Source organism: Pogona vitticeps, chromosome 4, assembly GCF_051106095.1.
Source record: "Pogona vitticeps strain Pit_001003342236 chromosome 4, PviZW2.1, whole genome shotgun sequence".
NCBI classification, from domain to species: domain Eukaryota; kingdom Metazoa; phylum Chordata; class Lepidosauria; order Squamata; family Agamidae; genus Pogona; species Pogona vitticeps.
The window spans coordinates 129,416,750-129,430,405 of NC_135786.1; the positions used below are offsets into that span (position 1 = coordinate 129,416,750).

The window sequence follows — 13,656 nt, forward strand, 5'->3', positions numbered from 1 at the left end:
AAAGCAGCCTTGAGTGCTCCTGCTGCTACTATCTGGGGTACATCTGGGGTACTGTAGTCCTCCCCAGGTGTACCAGGGAAGAGAACCATGAGAGACTGCTGTTGGGTGCAAAATGAAGAGCAGGAATTTGAGCAGAAGGTTGATGGGTGTTTGTGGAAGTGGCTGGCAGAACTCATGCCAGCAGATCATGAATGTTTGCTTGATGCCTGGTTGCAAGAAGAGACTGGTTGCAAATGTATGTGATCTTCACTACCTACCCACTCCTCGTCTGAATCTGAAATTGGGCACTAGTCCCCAGTTATTTTTTATTTATTTATTTATTTACAAGATTTTTTAGCTGCGACATTACCAGTGGTCTCTGAGCGGCGTGCAACAATATTAAAACTTTAAAAACATTAAAGCCATTAAAAATAGGCAATATTATAATAACACCCTATATTTAAAACAGTCATTAAAACATTAATATTAATAAATCCTGCTGCTCATATGGCCAGCTGAAAAATACTATTTAATTAAAATGCTGGCTATATATATATATATATGAAATTTCAAAAGAAAGGTCAGTTAGTCTACTGAATATGGACCTAAACCATATATGCCTGTGCACCTCATTTTAAACACAAGGGTACCTCAAAGTATGCATCTTCATGATCAGAAGACTGTAACCTTCTCCCTTCCCTAAGCATAGTTATTGCCAATGAAAACTATTATATCTGAGCATTCATTTCTGATATGTTCAGATGACAGGGATAAGGGACTGGCAACCACGCAGGGCACAGTCATTTTTGGGCTGATCAACTCAAATTATACATCCACCTGTCCAGAATAACATTTCCTGACAGATGGCAGAGATTTTTGTCCAGCCCAAATCCTTCCCTGTGTGCAGAGCACTGTCAAGCACAGAACAGCATGTCAGCATCACCCAGAATAGATCCAGAAGAGGAAGAAAGGAATACCAGACACCCTACAGTTGGCCTTGGTCTACCTGCATGTTCCACACCTTCATATCCAGGAGGATGCCCTCTGTGCCAATGTTTCTGAGGCTTTGGTGCCTCAGATCCTGCCAGTCACTCTACACAAAGAGAAAGTTTTCATCTACAGGAGACTTAAGAGTCATTTGAGAGAGGAGTCTCTCCTGCGTGGAATCCGCGGGGCTCAAAGCTGAACACCAGTGTTTGCTGTTGCTCGTGCCCTAAGATGCCATGCGCAAAAAGGGCCACCTATGACAGAAGGCAATTCCTGTCTGTCGTGAGCAGAAGTATCTTCCAACCACTGAGAGACAAAGAACGTGGTTTGTTGTTAAGCTTGGGTTGGGGTCCGTGGGCGCCAACACTTCAGGTCCTTTTTCAATTCCCTGAGGGAGCGGTGTCGAACATTTGCACAGAAAAGGAGCAGGCCGCCAGCCTCCGACTCCAGCCTCTCCCTTCTTCCCTCAACTCAAGCGACCATCCGTCGTAAGCTTCCTTCCTCTCCCCCCCATCACCACCTCTGCTTCTCTTTAAGCGTGTTGTAAAAGTTGGAAAGAAACCCTGGGATGTCTGAGGCAGGCGCAGCGCCCAGCCGCCGAACCCCCTTTCCAGCCGAGGGGGAGACCCCGACCGAGAATCCCCCAGAAAACGGGCAGGCCACACACACCCCGGTCCCCGCGCGCGCCGTCTCACGGAAAGGGAGCAGCGGCCCCGCCCGTCGCGCAGCCCCCCCCCCCTCCCGAAGGACTCGCCGTCACCTGTGCCCGCCTGCTCCCGAGGGGCGGCTCCAAGCGGCGGGACTCAGCGCGGGGAGGAGAAGGCAGCCCCTCCCGCCGGGAGGCAGGAAGCGGCCAGGTGGGCGTCCTCAGGAGGAGCTGCCGACCGAGGCCGGCCCAGGGAGGAGCCAGGCGGGGCGGCGCGCAGCAGTTCCGGACTCACTTTCGTCGCAGTCTCGGGCACCGCGGGGAAGGGCGCGAAGCCCAGCAGCTGCCCGGCCGGCCGGGGCGATGCAGCCCCCACCCCGCAAAGTAAGTGCCCTTGCCTGGGCTTCGCGGCCGGGTCGGTCCGGTAAGGTCAAGGGCAGAAAAGCGTGTGGCTGGGCTTGCGGGCAGGTGGCGCTTCTCTAACGCCGGCCAAAGAAACTCTGAGCGCCCCGCGACCGGCAGTCCGAGGAGACCTCGGTTCAGACGGGCTCCCGCTTCCCGCCGCCTCGGAAAAAGAGGCTGCGACTTCAGGCGTCTCCTGTGTCCTGAGGCGAGCGCCGGCTCGTGAGCCCTTGCGCAGAAGTTGAGGCAGAAAGTGTCCGCCTCGCTTCTCTCCTTCTGGGCAGGCCGGCATCCTCGGCGGGGTCTCTCCTCCCGAGAGCTGAGCCTCTCCTCTCCCTTCCCCTTTCCTTTGCCTCGCTTGTTCTAAGCAACTTGAACAAGAGCAGGCAGCTTGGTTGCTGCCTTCCAGGTGTTCTGGAGCACAACTCCCGCGATCCCCGAGCCACTGGAGATGCTGGCTGGGGCTGCCGAGAGCTGCTATCCAGAGAGGGGGAGCCAACCCGATCCATAAGCATCATCCTGAAGTTGGGTTGTTGTTGGTTTTTTCGGTCGGGGGCTTGGCTGGCCATACCATCTGGGCAGCTTCTGCAGAAGGGCTCCCCAAGTTAGGGCACACATTATGAGGCACTAACTGGGGCTCATTCCTTCAGCTGCCCCTGCATTCCTGAGCCAGCGGGCCACTCAGGGTGTTGTCAAAATACTTGGCACCTATGTTGGGATTTAGTGTTCGAGGTAACTCGGCTTAAACTCATCATTTAGTTCTTTCCACCACATATAGAAGATGCAGAAAGAATGAAGTGTCCAGGGGTTACTCACTGATTTCTTGAGGGGGACTATGGAGCCATGGAGTTGGTGACAGATAATCCTGCATTTGGGCAGCAATGATCTATACTGGTGCAGCTCCTTGAGCTTTTCCTGCAGAGCCAAAGAAACTCCTCTGTTTGCCACAGGCCTGCTGGTACTCTTCCCTCTGTTGCTGTGCTCGTTCTCTCTTTGGTTTCCACAAACTTGCAAGTCGCTGGGTGTCACTGGTTGGTTACTGTTGGCAGATGTTTGACCATCTGCTCCTTTTTGCAGCATTGGAGGTGAGGGTCATAACATACAGAACTCTGTTTTATTGGCAGGTTAAGCTGACCCAGGAGGTGAAGGTGCATTTAATAGAACAACTGACCAGCTTACAGAATAAGCAACAGCGAGAGTTGGAGCTCCTAGAGGACATCAGGTAATGAGCTGAGTCTGTAGGAGACCAAAAGAAGGTGAGAACAGGAAAGGCAGAGAAGGACTGGGCTTCAGTGTGTGTCCCCAGGTCCCTTTTCTCTCTTGTTAAGCAGCTCAGGGAGTGAGTTGGACAAAGAAAAGTTTTTCCTTTGAACGTTTCACATCTGTGAGAGGGGAAGCTGGTTTTTGTGGATAAACTAAGCCCTGACAGCTTCTGAGATCCCACTATTTCTTCCTCAGGAGACTTGCCTCAAGCCAGGGTAGTTTCTCACCTATTTATAGCCATCCATTTCTAGCATCTGTGTTAATTCTGTACTTCTGACACTAGTCACTACATTGATCTTGCTGATATTGATCTGCCACCACAATTCTGGGGCTCATATTTATTTATTTAATTATTTACAGTATTTTTTTAGCCGCACCATTACCAGTGGCTTTACATGAAATCATCAAATTTTCTTATACCTGTAAAGCAGGTAAAAGCTGAGCAGCCTGAGTTTCAAACTGGGATCATTGCTTTACAAGATCGTGGCATCTCAGAACAACAGAAAGTTAGTGCACACAGAGAGGGGGAGAGAGAGAGACAAAGTTCAAATTATATATATGCATTTGAGATCTTCTAGAACAGGCGTCAGGGAACTTTTTTACCTTTTACCCCCCCAAAAAAATATATATATACGCCGACATTACACCCTTGATTCGAAAGGAAGGAAATCATACATTATTTGATTTTAAAATATTATTGAATCTACACAGGCTGTTAACTAAACTAGCAGGATGCACCAAATTTGATAAAGATGTGCACTGTTTTTGCTGGAACACATTGCACTCCAGCCATGGTGTGGTATAGGGAGTAGTAAGGTGTCCAACGTGCCTAGCAAGTTGCATTAAATTTTTGCTAGCTCGCAGAGGATTTATTTTTATTTTTTTATTTTATTTACAATATTTTAGCCGCACCATTGCCAGTGGCCTCTGGGCGGCGCACAACATTAAAACTTAAAAACATTAAAAACATTTTAAAAGACAGAATAAAATAGCATATATTAAAATATTTCTTAAAACATTAAAATTAATTAATTAAAATGCTGGGCTGCCAGAGTGGTGCTAGCAATGACATGCTTGCTAGAGACAGCCAATGCAGAATTGTTAGGGGGCGGGGCTTTCCCTACCACTTTAATCATTCTCTGTGTGGTGTGCAAAAAGGAACAAACCAGACTAAAGGACATGTCACAAACCACCCTGGTGCCAGAGCGCAATATCAAAGGACCAGTGTGCTTTTTTAATCATCATCAATGGAAAACTCAGCAGTGGCCAGAGGACTGGAAAAGATCAGTCTACATCCCAATCCCAAAGAAGGGAAGTGCTCCGACTACTGTACAATTGCACTCATTTCACTCGCTAGCAAGGTTATGCTCAAAATCCTACAAGCCAGGCTTCAGCAGTATGTGGACTGAGAACTCCCACAAGTACAAGCTGGATTTTGAAGGGGCAGAGGAGCTAGAGACCAAATTGCTAACATGTGCTGGATGATGGAGAAAGCCAGAGAGTTCCAGAAAAACATCTCTTTCTGTTTCATTGACTATGCAAAAGCCTTTGACTGTATGGAACATAGCAAACTATGGCAAGTCCTTAAAGAAATGGGAGTGCCTGGCAACCTTATATATCTTCTGAGAAACCTATATGTGGGACAGGAAGCAACAGTTAGAACTGGATATGGAACAACTGATTGGTTCAAAATTGGGAAAGGAGTACGACAAGGCTGTATATTGTCCCCCGGCTTATTTATCTTATACACACAATACATCATGTGAAAGGTTGGACTGAAGGAATCCCAAGCCGGAATTAAGAGTGCCGGAAGAAATATCAACGACATGTGCTGGATTATGGAGAAAGCCAGAGAGTTCCAGAAAAAGATCTACTTCTGCTTCATTGACTATGCAAAAGCATGGCAGAAAGTGAGGAGGACTTAAAGAACCTTGTAATGAGGGTGAAGGAGGAGAGTGCGAAAAATGGTCTGAAGCTCAACATAAAAAAAAGAGATCATGGCCACTGGTCCCATCACCTCCTGGCAAATAGAAGGGGAAGATATGGAGGCAGTGACAGATTTTACTTTCTTGGGCTCCATGATCACTGCAGAGGGTGACAGCAGCCACGAAATTCAAAGATGCCTGCTTCTTGGAAGGAAAGCAATGATAAACCTAGACAGCACCTTAAAAAGCCACCCTCCCCCCACCTTTATTCAAAGTATCTTTTGCTTGCCTGTTCATTTTCACAGTTTTGAGTCAGTCTCTCTCTCTCTCTCTCTCTCTCTCTCTCTCTCACACACACACACACACACACACACACACACACACACACACACACACACACACACATCCATCCACCCACCCTCCCTCCATTTCCTCCCTCCATTTTGTACATTTAAATAAGCTTGATGAAATCCTCAGTTTCTCCCACCTTTCTTCCCTCCCTTGCTTGCTCCTTGATCTTTTTCCCGCCTCCTGCTTGCTTGCATTCATTTCCGGAGGAAATAAAGCCCCGGATTGATTGCTTGGGGCTATTCCACAGCTGTAGCCAATTAAGCAGGCTTATCTCCCACGGAGGATTTACAAGTGCCTGCTGCAACCAGGAAGTAACAGGGAGAGGTGGCTTACAATTTGAAGTTTGCCTGCAGAGGGTGGGGGTGGGAGGGAGGGGGTAGCACTTTGCTCATTACCCTCAGGATTTTCACTTTTACCCCTGTTCCCCGACCCATGTTCTAGAATCCTTCTTGAAGGAAGGAAGGAAGTACTACATACTGGCCGGAATCCTCTTACTTATGTGCACAAGTGTAAGTGAAATTAGTGTAAATTGTAGTAGTAAATTGCCACTAATTAAGGAGTCCATGTTTGTACAGTGGTGCCTCACACAATGATGTTAATTGGTTCCAAAAAAATCAACGTTGTGTGAAACATCATTCTGTGAAACACCATTTCTCATAGGAATGCATTGAAAACCGGTTAATCCGTTCCAATTGGAACGGATTGCCATCGCTGAGTGAAAATCCCCATAGGAAACATTGAAACAATGTTTCCTTCATTGGAATGTATTGAAGCCGACTCAGTACATTCCAATGTCTTTGCGAAGTCCTTTTTCACTCCTGTAAAAGTGTCTTACAATGTTTGGAAGCTGTTTTAAATGATTGCAATGGTTAGTCCACCTCCTGAAACCTATGCAAACTGATTTTGGTGTTGTTCTGACACTTCGTTAATTTATGATGATTTTTTGTTTTTTCCATTGGAAACCATTAGGCAGACCATCCAATGGTTTCCAATGGAGAAAATTCAAAAAATCATCATAAATTAACGAAGTGTCAGAACAACACCAAAATCAGTTTGCGTAGGTTTCAGGAGGTGGACTAACCATTGCAATCATTTAAAACAGCTTCCAAACATTGTAAGACACTTTTACAGGAGCGAAAAAGGAGATTGTTGTGTGAAAATCCCCCATAGGAAACATCGCTGTGTGAGGCAGCAAATTTGACAGAAAAAGGCATCATTGTGTGAATTCATCGTTGTGTGAGGCACTCGTTGTGCGAGGCACCACTGTATTTGTATTGTATTGTATTTGTATTGTGCCCATGAAAAAGAATACAGACACCTTTTGTTGTTGTTCAGTCATGTCCGACTCTTCGAGATCCCATGGACCAGAGCACGCCAAGCCCACCTTTCTTCCACTGCCTCCAGGAGCTGAGTCAAATTCATGTTGGCAGCTTTGATGACACTATCCCACCATCTCATCCTCTGTCGTCCGGTTCTCATCTTGCCTTCACATTTTCCCAACATCAGGGTCTTTTCCAGGGAGTCTTCTCTCCTCATAAGATAGCCAAAGTACTGGCGCCCCAGCTTCAGGATGTGTCCTTTCAGTTAGCACTCAGGGTTGATTTCCTTAAGAATGGATAGGTTTGTTCTCTTTGTAGTCCAGGGGACTCTCAAGAGTCTCCTCCAGGACCACAATTCAAAAGCATACATTCTTCGGCGATCAGCCTTCTTTAAGGTCCAGCTCTCACTTCCATACATCGCTACTGGAAAAACCATAGCTTTGACTATGCGGACCTTTGTCGGCAAGGTGATGTCTCTGCTTTTTAAGATGCTCTCTAGGTTTGTCATGGCTTTCCTCCCAAACAGGCACCTTATGCCCACTGTAATTATGCTGGCATATGTAAAAAATAGTAAGCAATTAGTAGTAGTAGTAGTAGTAGTAGTAGTAGTAGTAGTAGTAGTAGTAGTAGTAATAGCAGCAGTAGCAGTAGTAGTAGTAGTACATAAGTAATAGGATTTTCAGCCATTATGTGTAGTTTCTTGATTCTCTTGTGGAACTTTTTTTTTAAACTGCGCAGTTTGAACATCAAGAGGAAAATAAGACTTTTCCTCTCAGCAGCCATTTCATGCTGATAGTTACGCACTCATCATAAATGCTGCTGTTGTCTCTGGTGGGGAAAAGACAGGAATACTTGAAGCCTTTCTGCAACTGCCACAGAGTACCTACATTACTCATAATTCTTGGGTAGAATTCTGCTCCTGCTGAAGAAGTACGAAATCTTCTAGTGTCTTTTTTGTTGAGTCATTAAGTTGTGTCTGACTCTTTGTGACCCCATGGACCAGAGCACACCAGGCCCTCCTGTCTTTCACTGCCTCCCAGAGTTGGGTCAAATTCATGTTGGTAGCTTTGATGACACTGTCCAACCATCTTCTCCTCTGTCGTCCCCTTCTCTTGCCTTCACACAAAATCAGGATCTTTTCCAGGGAGTCTTCTCTTCTCATGGGTTGGCCAAAGTATTGGAGCCTCAGCTTCAGAACCTGGAACACTCAGGCTTGATTTCCTTCCAAATGGATAGGTTTGTTCTCTTTGCAATCCAGGGAACTCTCAAGAATCTCCTCCAGCACTACAATTCAAAAGCATCAATTCTTTGATGGTCAGCCTTCTTTATGGTCCAGCTGTCACTTCCATACATCGCTACTGGAAAAACCATAACTTTGACTATGCGGACCTTTGTTGGCAAGGTGCTGTCTTTGCTTTTTAAGATGCTGTCTAGGTTTGTCATTGCTTTCCTCCCAAGAAGCAGGCATCTTTTAATTTCAGGGCTGCTGTCACCATCTGCAGTGATCATGGAGCCCAAGAAAGTGAAATCTGTCACTGCCTCCATATCTTCCCCTTCTATTTCCCAGGAGGTGATGCTAGCAATTTGGTCTCTAGTTCCTCTGCCCCTTTGAAATCCAGTTTGTATTTCTGGGAGTGCTTGGGCCACATACTGCTGAAGCCTGCCTTGTAGGATTTTGAGCATAATCTTGCTAGCATGTGAAACAAGTGCAATTGTACGGTAGTTGGAACATTCTTTGGCACTGCCCTTCTTTGGGATTGGGATGTAGACTGATCCTTTCCAATCCTCTGGCCACTGCTGAGTTTTCCAGACTCACTGGCATATTGAGTGTAGCACCTTAACAGCGTCATCTTTTAAAATTTTAAATATTTCAACTGGAATGCCATCACCTCCACTGGCCTTGTTGTTAGCCATACTTTCTAAGTCCCACTTGACTTCACTCTCCAGGATGTCTGGCTCAAGGTCAGCAACCACACTTTCTGGGTTGTCCGGGACATCCAGATCTTTCTGGTATAATTCCTCTGTGTATTCTTGCCACCTCTTCTTGATGTCTTCTTCTTCTGTGAGGTCCCTACCATTTTTGTCCTTTATCATGTCCATCTTTAGACAAAATGTTCCTTTACTATCTCCAGTTTTCTTGAACAGATCTCTGGTTTTTTCCCTTAGTACAGTGGGGTCTCGACTTACGAACTTAATCCGTATTGGAAGGCAGTTCTCAGGTCGAAAAGTTCTTAAGTCGAATCTGCATTTCCCATAGGAATGCATTGAAAACCATTTAATCCGTATCTGCTCTTTTCGTCCATAGAAACGAATGGGAAGCTGCTATTCCGCCTTCTGCCACTAGAGGGGGATATTTTTTCTTTTTTCCTTTTAACCTAAGATGACTTAGCTTTTAAAAAAAGGGAAAAAAAGAGTTCGTAACTCGAATCTAAGTTCGCAAGTCGAGTCCATATATTCCTATGAGAGCGGTTCGTAAGTCGAAACGTTCGTATGTCGAGCCGTTCGTAAGTCGAGACCCCACTGTATTATTCTCCTCTGTTTCTTTGCACCCTTCATTTAAGAAGGCCCTCTTGTCTGTCCTTGCTATTCTTTAGAAGTCTGCATTCAATTTTCTGAAACTTTCTGTATCTCCCCTGCATTTTGTTTCCTTTCTCTTCTCTGCTATTTGTAAGGCTTTGTTGGACAGCCACTTTGCTTTCTTGTATTTCCTTTTCTTTGGGATGGTTTTTGTTTCTGCCTCCTGTACAATGTTATGAGCCTCCGTCCATAGTTCTTCAGGCACTCTATCCACCATATCGAATCTGTTGTTCACTTCCACTGTGTATTCATAAGGGATTTGTTTTAGATTATACTTGACTAACCCAGTGGTTTTTTCCTACTTTTTTCAGTTTAAGCTCGAGTTTTGCTAGAAGAAGCTGATGATCAAAGCCACAATCAGCTCCAAATCTTGTTTTTTGCTAATCGTGTAGAGCTTCTCCATCATTGGCTGCACAGAATATAATCAATCTAATTTCAGTATTGCCCATCTGGTGATGTCCATGTGCAGAGTCGCCTCTTGTGTTGTTGGAAAGGAGAGTTTGTGATGACCAGCTTGTTCTCTTGACAAAACTTTATTAACCTTTGCCCTGCTTGGTTTTGAACTCCAAGGCCAAACATCCCTGTTGTTCCTTTTATCTCTTGGCTCCCTACTTTATCATTCCAGTCCCCTAGAATGACAAGAACATCTTTCTTTGGTGTCAGTTTTAGAAGGTGTTATAAGTCTTCACAGAATTGCTCAATTTCAGCCTCTTCAGCATCGGTGGTTGGTGCATAAACTTGGATTTACTGTGATGTTGAAAGGTCTGCCTTGGATTTGTATTGAAATCATTCTATCATTTTTGAGATTGTATCCCAGTACAGCTTTTCCCACTCTTTTGTTGACTATGAGGGCTACTCCATTTCTTCTACAGGATACTTGCCCACAATAGTAGATATAATAATCATTTGAATTGTATCTGCCCATTCCTGTCCATTTTAGTTCACTGACCCCGGATGTCAATGTTTATTCTTGCCATCTCCTGTTTGACCCCATCAAGCGTCCCAAGGTTCATAGATCTTAAATTCCAGGTTCCTATGCAGTATTTTTCTTTGCCGCATCAGACAATCCTTTCACTTCGAGGTGCGTGCTCAGCTCAGCGTCCTTTCGGCTTTGGCCCAACCACCTCATTAGCTCTGGAGCTACTTGTCCTTGTCCTCCGCTCTTTCTCAGTAGCGTGTTGGACGCCTTCCGATCTGAGGGGCTCATTTTCCAGCATCATATCTTTTAGCCTTTTGTTTCTGTTCAAGGGATATTCTTGGCAAAGATACTGGAGTGGCTTGCCAGTTCCTGCTCCAGGTGGATCGCGTTTAGTCAGAACTCTCTACTATGACCTGTCCGTCTTGGGTGTCCCTGCACGGCATAGCTCATAGCTTCTCTGAATTCCTCAAGGCAGCAATCTATGAAGGGGCTTGTAGTGTCTACTCCACCACTATGCTAGCTGTCCTATGCAACTCTTTCTCTTTGCTTGCCTCTCTTCAACATGCACATAAATGCATATCCTCTCAGTCTTTATATCCTCCAACAGTCACTGTGTATGTTTGTTAAATATCAGAAAACTATAGGGAGCCTTTTCATTTTTGTTGCTCTTAGTCAGCAAATAAGGTTCTGCACAAAAGTGGCTTTTTAAATTATTCTCTTGTGTTAAAGTGAAATGTGCTTTGTGTATTGCAGTTATAGGGTCTACCTTACACTGGACTGGACTGTTTTCCTGCCTATCCCAGAGGTCTTCTCTGTTGACTTTTTGTAATTGAAACTAGAGGCCTTTCCAGTTCTGCTGCCTTTTAATCTGGAGATGTCAAAGACTGAGATCAAGAGCAGCTGCATTCAAACAATGTGCTTTGCTGTAGTACACGCAACCCATCTGTCCTTGTGAACACCATCAGACATTCCCCAAAATACACACATTTAATTGAGGCTTCTGTAAAATTTCTAGGGTAGATTGGAGTGAGCTGAAGCACCATTTCATTTAATACAGAATCAGATCAATTAGACCGGGTGCCAGATGGGCTGCAGAATTGCTCAAGGTGTTTGTCATGTCTTCACAGGTCCTACAGCAAGCAGAGGTCTGCGATTGAGAGAGAATATGGGCAGGTGAGACAATGCAAGGTTTCCAAACTATCTGAAATATGTTATATGTTTTCATTTAGATGATAATTGTGATCGAAGAAATAACATTGGGTTTGGGAATGAAGCGATATGTAGCCACTAGCTTTAGCAGCAATCATCTCCCCATCCCCCAGTTTCCAGCTCAAGATAACAAACTGTGTCAAAAGATGGATGTAAGATACTTTTATCCCTTCCACTGTATGTCATCATTACTCTCCTCTGGCTGAAGCAAGTTACCCAGAGGACACAGACCTGGCATTGGAGCTTTCAGCCAGTGCATCTTGAGGTCAGACATAATAATCCTTTAATGCTCCAGACTTGAGCTATACCTTTCTAGCAGAGTTCACTCAAGCTGTTCCTGGAATATTAGCCCTAACTATCAGGATGTCCATTTCACATGACTCTTTAAACCAAAAGACTGATAAATTCCATGTGATGAATGTAGCTGAAGTCATCTGTGCTTGGATTTTTGCACAGGGCAAAGTATCTTGCAGGCAGGAATACCTGATGCATTGCTACAATGAGACATGACCTTTTAATTAAGCACTGGCACTGAGTACAGTGGACCCTCGACTTACAGATGGCTCGACTTACAGACTTTTTGAGTTACAGACTTCTCTGGCCGCAAAATTTAGATTCGACTTGCAGCCGGAGAATCGACTTACAGACCAGAAAAAAACCAAAATGGAACAAAAATAGAATAAAAACTGCCAGTTATGGGATTAATCGGGTTTCAATGCATTGTAGGTCAATGGAAATTCGACCTACAGACTTTTCGACTTGCAGCCACCGTTCCAATACGGATTAATTCCGTAAGTAGAGGGTCCACTGTATAGATTTGGTTCTTATTTGCATTGTTTTAGAAAGCCCTTGTAACCATTTAATGGCATCTGAGTGTAATGCATGGTTGAAACCAACACAGCCAGAAGGCAGGATATCCTCTTTACCATTGATACAACAAGCATCTTCCCCTCATATGCGACTAACGTTGCCAGCAGAATCCTACACTTTATATCTGCTGTTCCCATCTAATCCCCAATTCTCTTTGGATTTCATAAAAGGACTGCACAAAGTGACAGCTTTTCCTTGTGTGTCTCTGCTCAAAACTAGATTCTTACCCCTTGGGATCCTCATTGATATTATACAGCAGTGGTGGTGAATCTTTTTGGGCTCGTGTGCCCAAACTGGGGGGAAAACCCAAAAAACAGCAGCTGGTGTGCTGCCGCCATGACAGTGGCAGACCCGGAACCAGAAGTGGCAGCAGAAGGGGGAATCCCAGCATGGAGATGCCTCAAGGCCCCTTCTCTGCCAGCACCAGTTGCCCTGGATCCGCCTGCTGCAGCGCCGACACCGGCTGCAGCCTCCTCCTGAGGTTTGGCTGCAGGGGGGGGGAGTAGCAATCTGGTGACCTATGGCTTGCATGCCAGCTCTGGCATGCGTGCCATAGGTTCGCTGTCACTGTTATACAGGAATAGGTTAAAAGATCCCTTATAGCAGGGGTCCCCAATCCCCGGTCCACGGCCCTGTACTGGTCCGTGACCTTGGCGGGACCAGACTGCAGAGACAAATCTCCTCCCACCCCCACACACATTCCCCACACACATGCCGCACAGGTGCCCTGCACAAGCGCAACCCACCTACCCGCACATGTGCAAGTGTGCACCCCACCTGCAAGCACGCCCTGTCCATCCATGCGTGCATGAGCGCACCCCACCCACCCGCGGATACGTGAGCAAGCACCCCGCCCACCCACCCACGGACCCTGACCTCCCAACCGGTCCGTGGTTCAGAAAAGGTTGGGGACCACTGCCTTATAGTATCATATCTCTCTTATGATACTTTGTCTGCTGTCATCCTGTTCAGTAGCAACAGATTTTTCTTCTTAGTTTTAATTCATGGGAGTCTGTTGCTGTTTATCTAGCTGTACTAGAAGAAATTGGACTGCCCTTTCAAGAGCTCCAACTATGTATTTTCCATCTTCTAGACATGAAAAAATGGACTTGAATGTAGGAAGAAGGACTTGGATCTTCTAGGTTTAGTTCAAATATTCAGCAGAATCAAATGTGAAGCTTTTTGTAGATTGGGCTGCTTCAAGTGGTG

At 45.6% G+C, this 13,656-nt stretch overlaps 1 protein-coding gene across 3 annotated transcripts in view; it reads left to right on the plus strand.

Moving 5' to 3' along the window:
- Nucleotides 1-1,737: 1,737 nt before the first annotated feature.
- The window catches only part of FCHSD1 (FCH and double SH3 domains 1), a 34,058-nt gene continuing 22,139 nt past the window's right edge, over nucleotides 1,738-13,656 (plus strand). For 2 of the 3 annotated variants that reach the window (XM_020799187.3, XM_020799188.3), the window contains exons 1-3: nucleotides 1,738-1,996; nucleotides 3,139-3,236; nucleotides 11,496-11,541. In XM_020799187.3, coding sequence (XP_020654846.3) covers nucleotides 1,976-1,996; nucleotides 3,139-3,236; nucleotides 11,496-11,541 — 165 coding nt within the window. In that variant the 5' untranslated portion in view covers nucleotides 1,738-1,975. The remainder of the gene's footprint in view (nucleotides 1,997-3,138; nucleotides 3,237-11,495; nucleotides 11,542-13,656) is intronic. The other variant, XM_078392482.1, reaches the window with a different exon arrangement.